At 40.6% G+C, this 21,553-nt stretch overlaps 1 protein-coding gene across 2 annotated transcripts in view; it reads right to left on the bottom strand.

Annotated features, from left to right (window-relative positions):
• The window catches only part of LOC139380799 (SEC14 domain and spectrin repeat-containing protein 1), a 58,103-nt gene extending 38,956 nt beyond the window's left edge, over positions 1–19,147 (bottom strand). The window contains exons 1-4 of one of the 2 annotated variants that reach the window (XM_071123834.1): positions 18,851–19,147; positions 14,962–15,014; positions 14,732–14,809; positions 3,868–3,976 (exon numbers count right to left, since the gene is read on the bottom strand). In XM_071123834.1, coding sequence (XP_070979935.1) covers positions 3,868–3,976; positions 14,732–14,786 — 164 coding nt within the window. In that variant the 5' untranslated portion in view covers positions 14,787–14,809; positions 14,962–15,014; positions 18,851–19,147. The remainder of the gene's footprint in view (positions 1–3,867; positions 3,977–14,731; positions 14,810–14,961; positions 15,015–18,850) is intronic. The other variant, XM_071123835.1, reaches the window with a different exon arrangement.
• Positions 19,148–21,553: the final 2,406 nt, after the last annotated feature.

Below are 21,553 nucleotides of genomic sequence, written 5' to 3'. Positions count from 1 at the left end.
GTAATTAAAAAATATTTTGACGGAGAAGAAATGACTCCTTGTAAATTATAAGAAAGGAAGATGTTCTTAACCAAATACTTTTATTTTGTGTGTTTGTTTTTTGTTTCCTGAGTGTGTGTGTATTGACAAGAGATTTATATTATGGACAGAAGATGGACCCTAATTTTGGTAATAAGTGTTGTAAACAACAGTGATATTTGAAGCTTGCCACTGGTATAAAACATTAGGTCTTCTGTATTCTCCAGTAGTAAATTGGCAGACGCCTCAGTATTAGTTCTAATACAAGGTATCAGGTGCCGTGACCAATTAAAAGGTACAAATACCATAACTACTCTCCATGGAAGTGGGTATCATTACCTTGAAAAATTGTTAAAATGGACATATATTCGCAGCCGGCCGCGACCGGGGGGTCCATGGGGCGACACACAATTGGCCTAGCGTCGTCCGGGTTAGGGAGGGATTGGCCGGTAGGGATATCCTTGTCTCATCGCGCACTAGCGACTCCTGTGGCGGACCGAGCGCAGTGCGCGCTAACCAGGTTACCAGGTGCACGGTGTTTCCTCCGACACATTGGTGCGGCTGGCTTCCGGGTTGGATGGCGCTGTGTTAAGAAGCAGTGCGGCTTGGTTGGGTTGTGTTTCGGAGGACGCATGGCTTTCGACCTTTGTCTCTCCCGAGCCCATACGGGAGTTGTAGCGATGAGATAATATAGTAACTACTAACAATTAGGGTAAAATTTAAATAATTAATTCATTAATTTAAAAAAGTACATATATTAGAGCCGTGAGTGATGAAATCTAAACACTCTCGACACAGAGAGAGGCGCAAAAATAACCACCATTGAAATGTCATCTGTTGTTTCTGACAGATAGAATAGAAAAGGTAAACTATAACAAAGCCATAAAGGCATTGAAAGAAGCGCAAGAGCATTCTACCAATTCAGCTTGAATATGAAAAAAATCTAATCATGGATAAAATTGGGCAGCATTTCCCTGCCGACGGAAAAATTCTAATCTATTAAATAATTCTGTGATGCTATTGTGAGTTGGCACAATGACATATAAGATCAATCAAAAGCTCAATATACCAGCGTTTTGATGTTAGCATTCTATAAACAAAAAAGCAAAACTGATAAAAACCAAAAATATTAGATGTACTCAGCATAAACGCACTAACCGTACCATTAGTTAAGTAAATTGAGTATTTAGTACTTATTGGTCATAGTAGTATGCCAAATGTTCCCGGTTGTCGTACTACATTCGGCAAAATACGAAGTATACAAGCAGTGGACACTATTTCCGTGATTTTAGGACCCATAATACAATTGTTCTGAAAATGGGCGTGGCTTCACAACGTTTTAAAATGGCAGATAATATGCATCAGAAGTCCGACAAGAGTGGATACAAATTCATTGCTTTAACTAATTATGACAAATGTAAAGAAAATGTTGAGCAATGTTATAAAGTAATGACTTTTCAAATAAGTTACATTACACGTTATGTTGGCTGACAATTTGTTAGTTACTCTATCCTTATGAACGGCATAGCATATCATTACAGCAGTATGTACCGGTAATATATATTTGCTAGCTACCTAAGGTTAGTTGGCTACTAATACATCAAACTTTTCAGTATATTAACTATATGCCATCCAACTACCCAATGTTTATTGACTTGATTATTCAAGTCAAGAAGAAGTTTATAATTTGAATTGTTATTCTAATTTGTTTATTTTTTATTGAACAGGCAGTGTTGTTGTTTTTTAATTACCGGTCCCCTGGGGCTTTTGGTAAATATACAAATTTGTTTCTTCACATGTATGCCTATAAAACGAATATTTTTTTTTCCCACCTCCAGTTTATATGAAGAAGTGTATTGCTGTTGTTGTGTTGTTTGTTTATTTTTGTCTTTGTTTGTTTTGATACAAATTTCACTAGATTGGGTCTACTGTACAGTTGGGATTTCTTCCTAAGGGCTAACTCTGCGGGGAGGTCACCAGTATGATAAGGGAGTATAAGCAAATTAGCAAAATGGTTTCAACAGTATTTCATTGGTTGATTTATGGCTTAGTTATCTTTTTTGCAATAATGCTTATTATAAATTATGATAAAACTTCTTCGGGCTAGGCCCCTTTGTTCTCAATTTCCACCTGACTGACGTGCCCAAAGTAAACTGCCTGTTGCTCAGGCCCTGAAGCCAGGATATGCATATAATTGGTACCATTGGAAAAACTTTGAAGTTTGTGGAAATGTTAAAATAATGTAGGAGAATATAACACAATATATACGGTAGGAGGAAATCCAAAGAAAAACCAACACACCTCCAGGCTGTGTAACGGCTATTTTACGAAGAAGGAGAGTGATGAAGTACTGCATCAAATGACTTGGTCTCCACAATCCCATGACCACAACCAAATTGAGGTGGTTTGTGATGAGTAGGACCGCAGAGTGAAGGAAAAGAAGCCAACAAGTGCTCAGCATATGTGGGAACTCCTTCAAGACAGTTGGAAAAGCATTCCAGCTGAAGCTGGTTGAGAGAATGTCAAGAGTGTGCAAAGTTGTCATATAAAATATATTTTGATTTGTTTAACAATTTTTTGGTCACTACATGATTCCATATGTGTTATTTCATAGTTCTACAATGTTGAAAATAGTAAAAATAAAGAAAAACCTTTGATTGAGGTGTTCTAAAACGTTTGACCACTAGTGTATGCTAGTGTTTTTTTTGGCTTATGCAGGCTTGTTGCCTTGTGTGACTTAGTTATACATCTGGGCATACAGATAAGAGTCGGGTGCGACCGCAGTATGCGACATCCCGTTTGTACTAGCTGCAGGAACTCCTCTGTGTGGAATCTTGCAGGAAGGAACACACAATGTTGGCAATGTCAGCTAGCTTAATCTACACAGACAAGCTAAACTCATTTTTACATTCTGTTCCCCACTGTTTGCACACATCTGCCAACTGCCACATAGACAAAGAGGTTGGACCTTTCTTTGACAGCTGAGAGCCAACTCTGTTCGTTGGTCCTTCACTATGCACTGTTGAAGTGCATAGTTAACTGCTCCATTTTTGCAAATCTTATAAGTTGTTGTTTGAAGATTCTGCAGTCTCTCTTCCCTTTGAACAGATAAAATACCCTACACCCCTCATTACTTTCCTGGATTAAGATTTTGTACTTATCCACAGTGGCTTTTGTTCGCACCAACAATGTTACCTCCAGCTACTTCCCTCTCCACGCGGGGGCCAGCAGGGTTGCTGTTTATCCCATTTCCTATTTGATATGGCTATTGAGCCTCTTGCTATCGCCCTGAGGGCGGAGGAGAGGATTAAGGGAATACTAAGGAGCGACATAACTCACAAGGTGTCCTTATATACAGACAATCTTCTTTTATTCATCTCTAATCAGTGTAGATGAAGGAGAAGATACAGATTTATTTTTAAGCCTTGAGCCAATTGAGACATGTATTGTGTATGTGTGCCATTCAATGGGCAAGACAAAATATTTAAATGTTAGGTGCCAGGCACACCGGTTTGAGTGTGTCAAGAACTGCAACGCTGATGGGTTTTTCATGCTCAGCAGTTTCATGTGTGTATCAAGAATGGTCCACCACCCAAAGGACATCCAGTCAACTAGACACAACTATGGGATGCATTGGAGTCAACATGGGCCAGCATCCCTGTGAAACGCTTTCAACACCTTGTAGAGTCCATGCCCCGACGAATTGAGGCTGTTCTGAGGGCAATAAGGGGGTGCAACTCAATATTAGGAAGGTGTTCCTAATATTTTGTTCTCTCAGTGTATGTGTCTAGATGTATACAGTATAAGTCAATGGTGATAATACAGGGTGTGCCAGTAATGGGATCTTACCTGGGGATGCCAAGGAGGTAATCCAACGTGGAGCTGAGCTCCTCCATACTGGTCTGTTCTGTACATAGTGGAATGGTAAGGATCAGCCCACTGCGTCTGTCCTTGCCTCCTGTGAATGTGAAACAACCAGAAAATAAACTCTTAGTCACCTTATGCAGAAATAAAGTCGATATAAATAATTGTATTTCTCATTGAAATAAAATCTATTTTGCAAGAGAGACCTGGTGTATCTACCGTAGTGGGCGTACCCATTAGAGTACCAGTCAAATTGCCATGGTCAGAGGTTCCAAGGCAGTTCTAATCCTAATTCTAAGGTATCTACATGGATTAATTGTATGAGTCATTAACAATGAATCTTCAGAGAATGCACACTAAAAATTGCATGTAAAATAACAGTCATATAACGGCAGGTTTGGAGAAGGTCAGGCAGAACCAAGTATTCAAAGTCTGCCAAGAATCAACTATTAAAGGAGGAGTAACGTCTTGTAAACGCCAAGGATAGCTGCAATGATGGTGGAAGCTCTGCCTCTGGGTGTATCCCAAATGGTGCCCTATTTGTGCACTACTTTTGACTCCGATCCAAAAATGTTGAGGACCTCTTAGCCGCAGAGACAAAAGTTTGTTGTTTCCAGCAATTCTAGATATTTTGCAATGGCTTATGCCGTGTTCTTATGCTTCTAAGTGACTCAAACATTATAACAAAATCTATGGGCACCAAATGCCATGACATTCTAGTCAATGAATAGCAATCTCACATAAGTGTTCCTTTTGTCCAGGTGGGAAAGGGCAGTGTGGAGTGCAATAGAGATTGCATTATCTGTGGATCTGTTTGGGCGGTATGCAAATTGAGTGGGTCTAGGGTTTCTGGGAGAATGGTGTTGATGTGAGCCATTACCAACCTTTCAAAGCACTTCATGGCTACGGACGTGAGTACTACGGGTCTGTAGCCATTAAAGCAGTTTGCCTTTGTGATCTTGGGCACAGGGACTATGGTGGTCTGCTTGAAACATGTTGGTATTACAGACTCAATCAGGGACATGTTGAAAATGTCAGTGAAGACACCTACCAGTTGGTCAGCACATGCTCGGAGCACATGCCCTGGTAATCTGTCTGGCCCCGCAGCCTTGTGTATGTTGACCTGTTTAAAGGTCTTACTCACATTGCCTACGGAGAGCGTGATCACACAGTCATCCGGAACAGCTGATGCTCTCATGCATGCCTCAGTGTTGCTTGCCTCGAAGCGAGCAAAGAAGTGATTGAGGTTGGCTCATGTCACTGGGCAGCTCGCAGCTGTGCTTCCCTTTGTAGTCTGTAATAGTTTGCAAGCCCTGCCACATAAGACGAGCGTCAGAGCCGGTGTAGTATGATTCAATCTTAGCCCTGTATTGACGCTTTGCCTGTTTGATGGTTCGACGCAGGGCATAGCAGGATTTCTTGTAAGCTTCCGGGTTAGAGTCCTAGACCTTGAAAGCGGCAGCTCTACCCTTTAGCTCAGTGCGGATGTTGCCTGTAATCCATGGCTTCTGGTTGGGGTATGTACTGTATGTACAGTCACTGTGGGGACCACGTCCTCAATGCACTTATTGATAAAGCCAGTGACTAATGTGGTGTACTCCTCAATGCCATTAGGAGAATCCCGGAACATGTTCCAGTCTGTGATAGCAAAACAGTCCAAACAGTGACAATATGTACGTGGAGAGGTATACGCCCACTAAAAACCACTTAGCATCTCGAGTGATGGAGTAGCCACGATTAACAACGTAAAATGAGTGATGTGGGTGAAAACAGTGGCAGTGATAGCCATGGAGACAGAGAATATATTATTGGCAAAAAGGGTTAAACTGTTTCAGTAATTTGGAAGTGGTTTGGCTTTTTGAAGTCCGACCAAGAGCAGAGCAATGTTCGGTGCAAATTGTTCCGTAGACAGGTGGCTAAGTTTGGTAATATGACAAACCTTTTTCAACATCTGAAGCAAAATCACTCTTTGGAACATGCATGAAGTTTGAGTTTGCGCCACGGTATTGATAAATGCCCCTCAATCAACAGCCAATCTAGGGATGTTTGCCCGAAGCAGTCAACACCGACAGAAATGATGCCCTACAAGCAAACATTGAAAAGACAAAGACATCACAAATGCTATTATGCATTGCATTGCTAAGGACATGCTACCAATTAGCACAGTCGAAAAGGAATGTTTCAAGAGGCTTATCAAATTAATTGACCCTAGGTACGTGCTCCCTGGCCACAAACATGGAAAAATACCTTAAAGTATAAATGTAACTTTTATTTAACTAGGCAAGTCAGTTAAGAACAACTTCTTATTTACAATGACTGACTATCGGGGAACAGTGGGTTAACTGCCTTGTTCAGGGGTAGAACAACAGATTTTTACCTTGTCAGTAGTCAGTTAGCCACTGATAGCAGTCATCAGCTAACCTTAGCCCGGTCAACTCATGCCAGTCTGCACAGCGCAATTCAACCCAGAGCATACCGGACTGCTTTTTCTCCACATCTCCGGTTTCCTACTGCAGGTCTACCCCCTGGCTAACATCTCTGTCCCAAAGCAAGCACCAGTGAGCCTGGAACTAGCCTTGTGCTAGGCCCATCTCCCGGCTAGGTCCATCAGCCACTCCTTGGGCTACAAAACATATTTTGCCAATTGGCCTTGACCCCTTTTACTGCCGACACGGAGCCCCGCTGATCCATTACGAGTGGTTTCAACAGGCTCCTCCGTCGCGACGTCCCCTGAAGGCCCATCTGCTAGTCTGCTAGCCGCGGCCCGCTAGCTGTCTAGAGCATATTGGACTGTTAGCTGAAGAGGACCATCAGCCAATTTCTTGGGCTACAATACCTATTTTGCCAATTGGCCTGGACCCATTTACTGCCTACACGGAGCCCTGTCAATCCAACACGACTGGTCAACCGACGTAACCGTCCGAGGGGGCTACAACAGACTTCTTCCATCGCGACGCTCCCTAAGGCCCTTCTGCTAGCCCCGGCCCACTAGCTGTCAGAATCGCCGTGTCTCCAGCTCGCCTAGCTACCCACGGGTCCCTATGATCACTTGGCTACGCATGCCTCTCCCAATATCCATTGCTGTTTTGGTTAGTGATTATTGCCTTATTTCACTGTAGAGCCTCCATGCGGTGACCTCACCTGGTCTAAATTATGTCTCTAGAGACAAAACCTCTCTCATCGTCACTCAATGCCTAGGTTTACCTCCACTGTATTCAAATCCTACAATACCCTTGTCTGTACATTATGCCTTCAATCTATTCAGAAACCTCCAGAAACCTACTCCTTTTACTCTCTGTTCCGAACGCACTAGACGACCAGCTCTTATAGTCTTTAGCCATACCCTTATCCTACTCCTCCTCTGTTCCTCTGGTGATGTAGAGGTTAATCCAGGCCCTGCAGCGCCTTGCTCCACTCCCATTCCCCAGGCACTCTCATTTGTAACCGTAAAAACCTTGTAACCGTAAAAACCATGGTTTCATGCACGTTAACATTAGAAACCTCCTCCCTAAGTTTGTTTTATTCACTGCTTTAGCACACTCTGCCAAACCAGATGTCCTAGCCGTGTCTGAATCCTGACTTAGGAAGGCCATCCTGAAATTTCCATCCCTAACTATAACATTTTCCTACAAGATAGAACTGCCAAAGGGGGCCAAGTTGCAATCTACTGCAGAGATAGCCTGCAGAGTTCTGTCATACTATCCAGGTCTGTGCCCAAACAATTCGAGCTTCTACTTCTAAAAATCCACCTTTCCAGAAACAATTATTTCACAGTTGCCACTTGTTATAGACCCCCTTCTGCCCCTAGCTGTGCCCTGGACACCATATGTGAATTGATTGCCCCCCATCTATCTTCAGAGCTCGTACTGTTAGGTGACCTAAACTGGGACATGCTTAACACCCTGGCCGTTCTACAATCTAAACTAGATGCCCTCAATCTCACAACCAGCATCTCAGCGATCACTGCCTCATTGCCTGTATCCGTAATGGGTCTGCGGTCAAACGACCACACCTCATCACAGTCAAACGCTCCCTAAATCACTTCAGCGAGCAGGCCTGTCTAATCGACCTGGCCTGGGTATCCTGGAAGGATATTGACCTAGTTCCGTCAATAGAGGATGCCTGGTTATTCTTTAAAAGTGCTTTCCTCACCATCATAAATAAGCATTCCCCAATCAAAAAATGGAAAACCAGGAACAGATATAGCCCTTGGTTCACTCCAGACCTGACTGCATTTGACCAGCACAAAAACATCCTGTGGCGTACTGCATTACAACACTCCTTCCGTAGCCTCCAGCTGTTCTTAAATGCTAGTAAAACTAAATGCATGCTCTTCAACCGTTCGCTGCCCGCACCCGCCCTTCTGACTAGCATCACTACTCTGGACGGTTCTGAATATGTGGACAACTACAAATACCTAGGTGTCTGGTTAAACTGTAAACTCTCCTTCCAGACTCACTCTCCTTCCAGACTCACATTAAACATCTCCAATCCAAAATTACATCTAGAATCAGCTTCCTATTTCGCAACAAAGCATCCTTCACTCATGCTGCCAAACATACCCCCGTAAAACTGACTATCCTACCGATCCTTGACTTCGGCGATGTCATTTACAAAATAGTCTCCAACACTCTTCCAGTTCTCTGCTGCCAATGACTGGAACGAATTGCAAAAATCACTGAAGCTGGAGACTCATATCTCCCTCACTAACTTTAAGCATCAGCTGTCAGAGCAGCTCACAGATCATTGCACCTGTACATAGCCCATCTGTAAATAGCCCATCCAACTACCTCATCCCCATATTGTTTTTTTTGCTCCTTTGCACCCCAGTATCTCTACTTGCACATTCATCTTCAGCATATCTATCACTCCAGTGTTTATTTGCTAAATTGTAATTAGTTCGCCACTATGGCCTATTTATTGCTTTACCTCCCTAATCTTACCTCATTTGCACACACTGTATATAGATTTTTTTCTATTGTGTTATTAACTGTATGTTTGTTTATTCCATGGGTCTAACTCTGTGTTGTTGTTTGTGTCGCACTGCTTTGCTTTATCTTGGCCAGGTCGCAGTTTTAAATGAGAACTTGTTCTCAACTGGCCTACCTGGTTAAATATAGGTGAAATAAAATACATTTAAAAATTCGATTTAGCAACCTTTCGGTTACTGACCTGACACTCTAACCACTAGCCTACCTGCTGGTTACTGGCCCAACGCTCTAACCACTAGGCTACCTGCTGGTTACTGGCCCAATGCTCTAACCACTAGGCTACCTGCCTAGTGGTTTGTTCAGGCATTAGGCATTCTTGAGTCTGAAGCAGATATGCACCTTTTAAACATTCTTTTATTAATATCGTGATAATTATTGTTATCGAATGAAAAAATATAAAGATATTCGTGATAATCTGCCATATCGCCCAGCCCTAATACCGCCTCTACCTTGTCACAACACAACTGATTGGCTCAAATGCATTTATGAAGGAAAGAAATTCCATAATTAATCAGGCACACCTGTTAATTGAAATGCATTCCAGGTGGCCACCTCATGAAGCTGGTTGAGAGAATGTCAAGAGTGTGCAAAGCTGTCATCAAGGCACAGGGTGGCTACTTTGAAGAATCTCAAATATAAAATATATTTAGATTTGTTTAACACTTTATTGCTTACTAGATTATTCCATATGTGTTATTTCATAGTTTCGATGTCTTCACAATTATTCTACAATGTAGAAAATAGTAAAAATAAAGAAAACCCTGGAATGAGTAGGTGTGTCCAAAACTTTGACTGGTAAAAGTATGTGAACCCTTTTGAATTACCTGGATTTCTGCATAAATTGGGCATAACATTTTATCTGACCTTCATCTAAGTCACAACAATAGGCAAACACAGTCTACTTAAACTAATAACACACAAACAATTATACGTTTTCATGTCTTTACTGAACACACCATGTCAACATTCACAGTCCAGGGTGGCAAAAGTACAGTGCCTTGCGAAAGTATTCGGCCCCCTTGAACTTTGCGACCTTTTGCCACATTTCAGGCTTCAAACATAAAGATATAAAACTGTATTTTTTTGTGAAGAATCAACAACAAGTGGGACACAATCATGAAGTGGAACGACATTTATTGGATATTTCAAACTTTTTTAACAAATCAAAAACTGCAAAATTATTCAGCCCCCTTAAGTTAATACTTTGTAGCGCCACCTTTTGCTGCGATTACAGCTGTAATGTCTCTATCAGTTTTGCACATCGAGAGACTGAATTTTTTTCCCATTCCTCCTTGCAAAACAGCTCGAGCTCAGTGAGGTTGGATGGAGAGCATTTGTGAACAGCAGTTTTCAGTTCTTTCCACAGATTCTCGATTTGATTCAGGTCTGGACTTTGACTTGGCCATTCTAACACCTGGATATGTTTATTTTTGAACCATTCCATTGTAGATTTTGCTTTATGTTTTGGATCATTGTCTTGTTGGAAGACAAATCTCCGTCCCAGTCTCAGGTCTTTTGCAGACTCCATCAGGTTTTCTTCCAGAATGGTCCTGTATTTGGCTCCATCCATCTTCCCATCAATTTTAACCATCTTCCCTGTCCCTGCTGAAGAAAAGCAGGCCCAAACCATGATGCTGCCACCACCATGTTTGACAGTGGGGATGGTGTGTTCAGCTGTGTTGCTTTTACGCCAAACATAAGGTTTTGCATTGTTTCCAAAAAGTTCAATTTTGGTTTCATCTGACCAGAGCACCTTCTTCCACATGTTTGGTGTGTCTCCCAGGTGGCTTGTGGCAAACTTTAAACGACACTTTTTATGGATATCTTTAAGAAATGGCTTTCTTCTTGCCACTCTTCCATAAAGGCCAGATTTGTGCAATATACGACTGATTGTTGCACAGTGCTCCTTGGGATGTTTAAAGCTTGGGAAATCTTTTTGTATCCAAATCCGGCTTTAAACTTCTTCACAACAGTATCTCGGACCTGCCTGGTGTGTTCCTTGTTCTTCATGATGCTCTCTGCGCTTTTAACGGACCTCTGAGACTATCACAGTGCAGGTGCATTTATACGGAGACTTGATTACACACAGGTGGATTGTATTTATCCTCATTAGTCACTTAGGTCAACATTGGATCATTCAGAGATCCTCACTGAACTTCTGGAGAGAGTTTGCTGCACTGAAAGTAAAGGGGCTGAATAATTTTGCATGCCCAATTTTTCAGTTTTTGTTAAAAAAGTTTGAAATATCCAATAAATGTCGTTCCACTTCATGATTGTGTCCCACTTGTTGTTGATTCTTCACAAAAAAAACAGTTTTATATATTTATGTTTGAAGCCTGAAATGTGGCAAAAGGTCGCAAAGTTCAAGGGGGCCGAATACTTTCGCAAGGCACTGTATGTGAACCCTTGGGTTTAATAACTGGTTGACCCTCCTTTGGCAGCAATAACCTCAACCAAACGTTTTATGTAGTTGCGGATCAGACCTGCACAACGGTCAGGAGGAATTTTGGACCATTCCTCTTTACAAAACTGTTTCAGTTCAGAAATATTCTTTGGATGTCTGGTGTGAACCACTCTTTTGAGGTCATTCCACAGCATCTCAATCGGGTTGAGGTCAGGACTCTGACTGGGCCACTCCAGAAGGCATAATTTTTTTCTGTTGAAATAATTATGTTGCAAATTTATTTGTGTTTTGGGTTGTTGTCCTGTTGCATCACCCAAGTTCTGATGAGCTTCAATTGGCGGACACATTCTCCTGCAAAATGTCTTGATAAACTTGGGAATTAATTTTTTTGTTCGAGGCATAGTTCACATCAGGCAATGCTTCTTGTGAATAGCAATCTCAAATTTTGTGACTGTTTTTTATAGGGAAAGGCATCTCCAATCTCATCTCATTGATTGGACTCCAGTTTAGCTGACTCCTTTTGGAGAAGTCATTAGCCTAGGGGTTCAAATACTTTTTCCAACCTACACTGTGAAAGTTTAAATGATGTATTCAATAGACACAAGAAAAGTACAATAATGTGTGTGTTATTAGTTTAAGCACACTGTGTTTGTCTATTGTTGTAACTTAGATGAAGATCAGATCACATGTTATGACCAATTTATGCAGAAATCCAAGTAATTCCACATACTTTTTCTTGCCACTGTACTGTATATCGTTTTTTTTTCATCATATTTTTTGGAGAGGAGAAAGGGGAAACACTGATTACAGTTGTTTGTCCTTCTTGGAAAAGGAGACCCGAGCACGCCCTCATTCTCATCGACGGGGCTATAGTGGAGCAGGTTGAGAGCTTCAAGTTCCTTAGCGTCCACATCACCAACAAACTAACATGGTCCAAACACACCAAGACAGTCATAAAGAGGGCACAACAAAACCTATTCCCTCTCAGGAGACTGAAAAGATTTGTCATGGGTCCTCAGATCCTCAAAAGGTTCTACAGCTGCACCATTGAGAGCATCCTGACGGGTTGCATCTCACTGCCTGGTATGGCAACTGCTCGGCCTCTGACCGCAAGGCACTACAGAGGATAGTGCGTACGGCCCAATACATCACTGGGGCTAAGCTTCCTGCCATCCAGGATCTCTATACCAGGCAGTGTCAGAAGAAGTCCCTAAAAATTGTCAAAGACTCCAGCCACCCTAGTCATAGACTGTTCTCTCTGCTACCGCATGACAAGCGGTACAGGAAGCTTCTAAACAGCTTCTACCCCCAATCACATGATTGGCAAGCGGTACCTGAGCGCTAAGTCTAGGTCCAAGAGGCTTCTAAACAGCTTCTACCCCCAAGCCATAAGACTCCTGGACATCTAATCAAATGGCTACCCAGACTATTTGCATTGCCCCCTCCCCTTTTAACGCTGCTGCTACTCTCTGTTATTATCTATGCATAGTCACTTTATAACTCTATCTACATGTACATACTACCTCAATTACCTTGACTAACCGGTGCCCATTGACTCTGTACACTGACTCTGTACCAGTACCCTCTGTATATAGCCGTGCTGTTGTTATTTTACTGCTGCTCTTTAATTATTTGTTACTTTTATTTCTTAATTTATTTGAGGTATTTTTCTTAAAACTGCATTGTTGGTTAAGGGCTTGTAAGTAAGCATTTCACTGTGAGGTCTACACCTGTTCTAATCGACATATGAATCTAACATAAATCTAGAAATCTGTTATAAATTTGAAGTTTTTGCAGGTCTTAGTCCCTCAATTTTACATATAGCTTAGTCCCTCAATTTTACATATAGCTTAGTCCCTCAATTTTACATATAGCTTAGTCCCTCAATTTTACATCTAGCTAAGATGTTGGGTGTAGTACTTTTCAAGTGAAAAAATGTGCATGGAAACTAGTAGTGCACTGCAGACAGTAGGGTCTCGTTGCTGCTGAGCCCTCGAATCTCTCTCGTTGAATGACAGCAAACACTTCATTGAAGAATCCCGTCCATAGTTCCCACCCCTACAGCTACCGAACTATGACATGCCTCAAGAAAAACTGTGTGAGCGCGAACAGCCAAAAAACATCCTGCCGAACACCAAAACTAACAGAAAGGCTCATAAAACGCTCTGATTTCTCATAACATATCTGTATAATTATGAGGGGGATGAACCAACAGACAGACTAGTGCCACATGTCAAGGCTAAAATGGTAAAAGCAACAACTCTTGTTCTCATCAAAGTTAGTTTAGTGTCCACTATGAGTCAGTGACGTAAAAGCAATAGCTCTTTGTCAAAGTTAGTCTTCTATCAAGCCAGTGTGAGTCAGTGAGCGGTATAGTCCTGTACCTACACTTGATGACTAGAGAAGTAAAAGCAACTCCTCATCAAAGTTAGTCTTCTGTCAAGCCAGAGTGAGTCAGGCAGTAACCTTGTCACAACATTTCCCTGAATGAAAAGCAGCAGCTCTGTTCATTGTTTTTATTTTATGTGTGTAAGACTCAAAACACAGGAAACCACATGTTTGAGTGTTGTGATTTTCCTGAAACAATTATGCGTCTGTTTGAGACCTTTTCCAGTCTGGAAATAACAACAAAACAATTTTAAACTAGCAGAAGTCTTAATTTAACACTCACTGGCAAATGTTGAAGTATTCAAACATTTATGTCTAAACTATTATTTTGCCAAAATTAGAAACTCAATCTCAAGAGAAACCCCATTTACTCGCTAAAAAAATCAGTGTGAAGTATATAACGTACAGCAGCTCAATCCAAGACATTGTTATCTTAGTAGCAAACAAGATAATAACAGCTATTACCATCAAAACAAATTCTATATTGTCAATATGTGTGAACTGAACTATTAGCTTTCATTATACTTTCAGTGTCACAAGTAGAATAAAGATATATTCTATTCTAATGCCACAAGCCTTCATTTTGTTGTGTATCTAGCGCCTGGTAAGTCAGTGAGACCTTCAACAGTATTCTGAACACTCAGCATCTCTGGAGAGTCCCTCTCTGATGCAGTCCTGATGCTGTGACCTTCAAATCAGAGTCATCAACATGATGAGAAACCTAATTCGGGCAGCAGCAGGCAGGGCAGAACAACAGGCCATTATCATTCACCTTCATCACAACACACTGCCTGCCAGCAGCAAGAGTAGAGAGGGGTATTTATCAGACCACCAAGGACCAGCTTCTACACTCCTAGTACAACTATGATGATTAAACAAATTGATGAAAGTGAGAGTTAGATGTGTGGTACACATAAAGCTTGACAATCCTGGGATTTATATGAGCCTGCATATCTTGAAGTGTATTTTTTTGTCAACTCTACCTGCCTTTTATTTATTTGATAATGCTCACTCTCACCACTGTACTCACCGCAATTTTTTTTGACTGATTGGAGCATGTTATTACCTGACAAGAAGGCTAGGCGTTTCTTCAGAATGGGCAGTATGTTGGTGGCATCCATCCTGGCAAGTTCCACCCTTCAGTCTGAAAAGTAAAGATGTAGATATAGCAAAGCAGGTGACATGATAATGACATGATCACTCACACACGCGCACACATACAACATAGCATTTAGAACTGTAATCACTTTGTCAATGAAACGCCAAATGATACAATGAAAAGGCTAGATGCTTTACCTTCCTGGAAATCACAGGTACCTCCTTCAAACTTTTCCTTCTGGGCACATGTTCTGTAATGAGGACAAAGAGATGAGAACAAGTCAACACTATAGATAAGTAGCAACTAGCTCAATATTGACAATCATGTTGACAAACGAATCATCCCCAAACGTGGAATCAAGACATACCTTGTTACTTTGTGAGAACAAAACAATCTCCAGGCACTTAGGTAGGCTACAGTATCAAGTTATGAAGTATGAAGAAGGAAGTGTAACTGTTCTGTTCTATTGTATTCTATTAGCTTCAAATACACCAATAAACTTACATGATTCTGCTAAACAAGCGGTGGGAGGATTACCCATCTGGGCTGTTATCATTAACATGTCTTGTCTTAACTGAACTGAATGATACTCAAACCACTGCAGTACATCATCATATCCTTTCAGTCAAATCTGTTTTTATCCCAAAGACTGCAGAGTGTTAGATTTACATGGTTGCTGGCCAAATCAGTGTCGGGAAACATTTGAAACCCATTAGTAGATTGAAATGCAGCAAACTCTGACTTACTGCACAGTACTGAGCCACCCACTGGCATATTATCATAGATTACATGCCAAATGGCCTGGTCATGGGCCCTGGTCAAAAGTAGTGCACTACAAAGGGAATAGGGTACAATTTGGGATGAAGCCCTGTTTTACTGTACCTTCTTCTCTCTAACTTGCATGTAGTATAGTGTAATTTTGGGTTCATCCAGACTACAGTTATCAAATCACTATAACCATTAATAATGAAATAACCTTGTCCTTGTGTCATATATTATTAAAGAAAGTTGGGTTTGCTTTTTTTCCTGGAAAGTTAGTGTCTTTGAGCTATTATATCTAGATCAAATATGTGCATGATGTGTATATAAATATGTGCATGAAGTGTGTTGACTGCCAGAGGCTACTGTAATTAGCAGTGGTGTAAAGTACAGTGCCTTGCGAAAGTATTCGGCCCCCTTGAACTTTGCGACCTTTTGCCACATTTCAGGCTTCAAACATAAAGATATAAAACTGTATTTTTTTTGTGAAGAATCAACAACAAGTGGGACACAATCATGAAGTGGAACGACATTTATTGGATATTTCAAACTTTTTTAACAAATCAAAAACTGAAAAATTGGGCGTGCAAAATTATTCAGCCCCCTTAAGTTAATACTTTGTAGCGCCACCTTTTGCTGCGATTGCTGCTGTAAGTCGCTTGGGGTATGTCTCTATCAGTCGAGAGACTGACATTTTTTCCCATTCCTCCTTGCATAACAGCTCGAGCTCAGTGAGGTTGGATGGAGAGCATTTGTGAACAGCAGCTTTCAGTTCTTTCCACAGATTCTCGATTGGATTCAGGTCTGGACTTTGACTTGGCCATTCTAACACCTGGATATGTTTATTTTTGAACCATTCCATTGTAGATTTTGCTTTATGTTTTGGATCATTGTCTTGTTGGAAGACAAATCTCCGTCCCAGTCTCAGGTCTTTTGCAGACTCCATCAGGTTTTCTTCCAGAATGGTCCTGTATTTGGCTCCATCCATCTTCCCATCAATTTTAACCATCTTCCCTGTCCTTGCTGAAGAAAAGCAGGCCCAAACCATGATGCTGCCACCACCATGTTTGACAGTGGGGATGGTGTGTTCAGCTGTGTTGCTTTTACGCCAAACATAACGTTTTGCATTGTTGCCAAAAAGTTCAATTTTGGTTTCATCTGACCAGAGCACCTTCTTCCACATGTTTGGTGTGTCTCCCAGGTGGCTTGTGGCAAACTTTAAACAACACTTTTTATGGATATCTTTAAGAAATGGCTTTGTTCTTGCCACTCTTCCATAAAGGCCAGATTTGTGCAATATACGACTGATTGTTGTCCTATGGACAGAGTCTCCCACCTCAGCTGTAGATCTCTGCAGTTCATCCAGAGTGATCATGGGCCTCTTGGCTGCATCTCTGATCAGTCTTCTCCTTGTATGAGCTGAAAGTTTAGAGGGACGGCCAGGTCTTGGTAGATTTGCAGTGGTCTGATACTCCTTCCATTTCAATATTATCGCTTGCACAGTGCTCCTTGGGATGTTTAAAGCTTGGGAAATCTTTTTGTATCCAAATCCGTCTTTAAACTTCTTCACAAAAGTATCTCGGACCTGCCTGGTGTGTTCCTTGTTCTTCATGATGCTCTCTGCGCTTTTAACGGACCTCTGAGACTATCACAGTGCAGGTGCATTTGTACGGAGACTTGATTACACACAGGTGGATTGTATTTATCATCATTAGTCATTTAGGTCAACATTGGATCACTCACTGAACTTCTGGAGAGAGTTTGCTGCACTGAAAGTAAAGGGGCTGAATAATTTTGCACGCCCAATTTTTCAGTTTTTGATTTGTTAAAAAAGTTTGAAATATCCAATAAATGTCGTTCCACTTCATGATTTTGTCCCACTTGTTGTTGATTCTTCACAAAAAAATACAGTTTTATATCTTTATGTTTGAAGCCTGAAATGTGGCAAAAGTTCGCAAAGTTCAAAGGGGCCGAATACTTTCGCAAGGCACTGTATTTAAATAAAAATACTTTAAAGTACTACTTAAGTAGTTTTTGGGGGTATCAGTACTTCTTTTTACTGTTTATATGTTTGGCAACTTTTACTTCACTACATTCCTAAAGAAAATAATCGACTTTTTAATCCATACATTTTCCCCGACACCCAAAAGTACTCATTACATGTTGGCAGGTGGTCCAATTCACACACTTATCAAGAGAGCATCCCTGGTCATCCCTACTGCCTTTGGTCTGGCGGACTCACTAAACACAAATGCTTTGTTTGTAAATTATATCTGGGTGTTGCAGTGTGCCCCTGGTTATCCCTTAATTTAAAAAAATAAATGAAAAATGTGTAGTCTGGTTTGCTTAATATAAGGAATTTGAAATTATTTATACTTTTACTTTGTAAATTCATTTTAGCAATTCCATTTACTTTTGAGACTTAAGTAGATTTAAAACCAAATACTTTTAGACTTTTACTCAAGTAGTTTTTTACTGGTTGACTGTCACTTTCACTTGAGTCCATTTCTATTAAGGTATCCTTACTAAGTATGACAATTTAGTACTTTTTCCACCACTGGTAAATAGCCACTGGATAATCTCACTCACATTCTCATACTCCTAGAATAAATAGTTATTCATATGTGGAGGCTGTAATTGATGACAATAACAATGCTACTTATTTTGATAAAAGGCATAATATTGTCAATTTGAATATTAGACTGCTACCAGAGCATTGATAATAGTTGTCCTTGCTTTCAAAGGTTGGCTTCAGTAATTCGATAATGATGACATTTTCAATGGACGCATTGGCTAGGTATGAAAGGGGCGTTTATGAGGGTAGGCAATAATAGGCATGGTTGAGAATAAACAGACATACACTTTCTTACATTTAGGTTAAATTGCAAGTTTCAATATTAGGCTATCCTTATCTGTTGGCAGATCATTGTAGAATGGTTTTATAGCCAGGCACACAGCTATAGCCACGAGACAAAAGCCCTGAAATCGAAGGACCCACCTCCATGGCCTGTTCATCGCTCGAGCTCGTTTCGTACATTCTATCATGTAAGACCCTCTTCATGATGTATGAAATGTATGATGATATAGCTACACATTTGCTCACCCGTGCTGAATAAGAAGCAGCGTTTGTATAACTGTGGCGGTAGCACGAGGTTTTCCCCCAACAACTGGCTAGTGGCGACACAACCAACAGAAGCAATAAAACACTGTTGCATTAGAGTAGGCTATGGCAGACACAATGACATTGAATCCCGCTCTAACCGTGTTCCCATTATAATCCTTGATAATGTTGCATTGTAACGACCGAAGGGACGATTTCATTCTTACCTCAGACGAAACAGGACGAAGTGTGTACCGTTATACGATGTTGAATCAATGTAGTTTGTAGGAGGTGCAGCAGTAGGCAGCTGTTTCTAGTGAAAAATCGCAATGTTTATCTGACCGAGTTCCACTGATTTTTTGGGACGGTTAGCCTACGTAATCACATCTTTTAAGGCTTTAGACGCCGTTATAAAAATTGTATCCTCAAAAAGTTACAACTCAGCCATATCGACACTGGATTTGCTATTGAAATATGGTTTGTTTTCAGGGGGCTGGACTTTTACTACAGAGGCCACTCCCAAACGGACAATACTTAGTGCTCTCGCTGCCCGGTAGAAACGGATTCAATGAGCCGTTTTCCATTCAAATGAAAAATATGGAAACTGTCAGAATGTATTATTTATAAAACATTAATTTTTATTATCATATATAATGACAGTGAGGGCAAAACATTTTATTGTTTAAAAAGGTGAAGATTACATAAACATTTTATATTATATGTTTTATAAAGCTTTATAAACGTTATAACATGTTTATAAACATTTTAGTATTATTTTAGAGACAGTAGGCTAGGTAACGCTACCGTAAAATGGTATATAAATAGTTTATAAACTGTTAACTAGGCGTATACGTTTGTGGATAGTTTATACAGCTGTAATAAACAGTAGGCAAGGTAATTATAGTCACTATTATAATAATTATTATTAATGTGTTCATTCATGTGTAATTGTGTATTTGTTATTTAGATGCAACTGATGAAGATAAGAAACACAACTAAGTATGTTCTCTGATAAATGCTGAACATTTATGTTTTGAAAATTTCCTCCCAAGTCAACAATCAAACTAATTTCCAACAATAGACTTTGTATATGGTCCCTTAATTTAAATTAATTACATGTTTAAAATGTGTTTTCTATAGTAATGAGGTGTGCAATTTATTTAGGATTATTGTGTCTCTGAAGAACCACTAGATGTCTCTGCCTTTCTGTTCAAAGCTGTGATAAAATGTTCCCTGCTCACATGCATGAATTGAGCAGTTCTGATTCAGGGCAGGCATGTTTTTATATGACGCAGCATACAACATGTTGACTGTCATTCTGACCCGAATTAGCTAATTTACATAAAACTGCAGTCGTGCTTTAAATATTGCACTGAACAAAAATATAAAAGCAGCATGCAACAATTTCAAAGATTTTACTGAGTTACAGTTCATATAAGGAAATCAGTCCATTTAAATTAATTAATTAGGCCCTAATCTATGGATTTCACATGACTGGAATACAGATATGCATCTGTTGGTCACAGATACCTTAAAAAAAAAAGCTGACCACCATTTGCCTCATGCAGTGCAACACATCTCCTTCACATAGAGTTGATCAGGCTGTTGATTATGGCCTGTGGAATGTTGTCCCAATCATTTTCAATGGCTGTGCAAAGTTTCTAGATATTGGCGGGAACTGGAACACTCTGTTGAATACGTTGATCCAGAGCATCCCAAACATACTCAATGGGTGACGTGTCTGGTGAGTATGCAGGCCATGGAAGAACTGGGACATTTTCAGCTTCCAGGAATTGTGTACAGATCCTTGCAACATGGGGCTGTGCATTATCATGCTCAAACATGAGGTGATGGCGGTGGATGAATGGCACAACAATGGTCCTAAGGATCTCATCACGGCATCTCTGTGCATTCATATTGCCTCCAATAAAATGCAATTGTATTCGTTGTCCGTAGCTTATACCTGCCCATACCATAACCCTACCGCCACCATGGGGCACTCTGTTCACAACGTTGACATCAGCAAACCGCTCGCCCACATGATCCTCCGTGAAGAGCACACTTCTCCAGCTTGCCAGTGGCCGTCGAAGGTGAGTATTTGCCCACTGAAGGTAGCTTATGGTAGAGAAATGAACATTCAATTATCTGGCAACAGATCTGGTGGACATTCCTGCAGTCAGCATGCCAATTGTAATCTCCCTCAAAACTTGAGACATCTGTGGCTTAGTGTTGTGTGACAAAACCATATTTTTGAGTGTCCCCAGCACAAGGTGTACCTGAGTAATAATCATGCTGTTTAATCAGCTTCTTGATATGCCACACCTGTCAGGTGGATGGATTATCTTGGCAAAGGACAAATGCTAACTAACAAGGATGTAAAGAAATTTGTTCACAACATTTGAGAAAAATACGTTTTTTTGTGCATATGGAACATTTCTAGGATCTTTTCTTTCAGCTCATGAAACATGGGACAAAAAAACATTTATATTTGTGTCCATTGTACATCCATATCTATACAATGACTTAGTATTCCAAGTCAAAAAGGCCACGTGTAAAATATGACTGGCTGATTTTGGTAAAGAAACTACTTTGTAGAAAGTACCATTGCGTTCAGTGGTAATGATGAGATGCTGGGCAGTCTGCAATGATTGTGTGGATGTAGGCCTATTCGTACTGTAATTGCTGCCTATCTCCCTATCGACCAAACAGATAGAATGTAAGATGAAGTTGTGTGGGCTGTATGTTTAGCTAAACCTGAAAGAGTCTTAGAGTGCTAAACATAAAATTGTGATGGCTGTATGTTTAAACCTGACCGACTCAGAGTGTTTAATGTGGAGGTGTGTTGGCTTTGAGATCAGACAGAGCGAAGTACTTGGAGTTACTTAGTTATATCAGAGGAGGCAGTAGGCACAACACATATGAGTAATACC

Source organism: Oncorhynchus clarkii, chromosome 22, assembly GCF_045791955.1.
Source record: "Oncorhynchus clarkii lewisi isolate Uvic-CL-2024 chromosome 22, UVic_Ocla_1.0, whole genome shotgun sequence".
In the NCBI taxonomy this organism is placed as follows: Eukaryota; Metazoa; Chordata; class Actinopteri; order Salmoniformes; family Salmonidae; genus Oncorhynchus; species Oncorhynchus clarkii.
The sequence above is the reverse complement of the archived record's forward strand: the minus strand, read 5'-3'. Positions and strand labels throughout refer to the sequence as shown.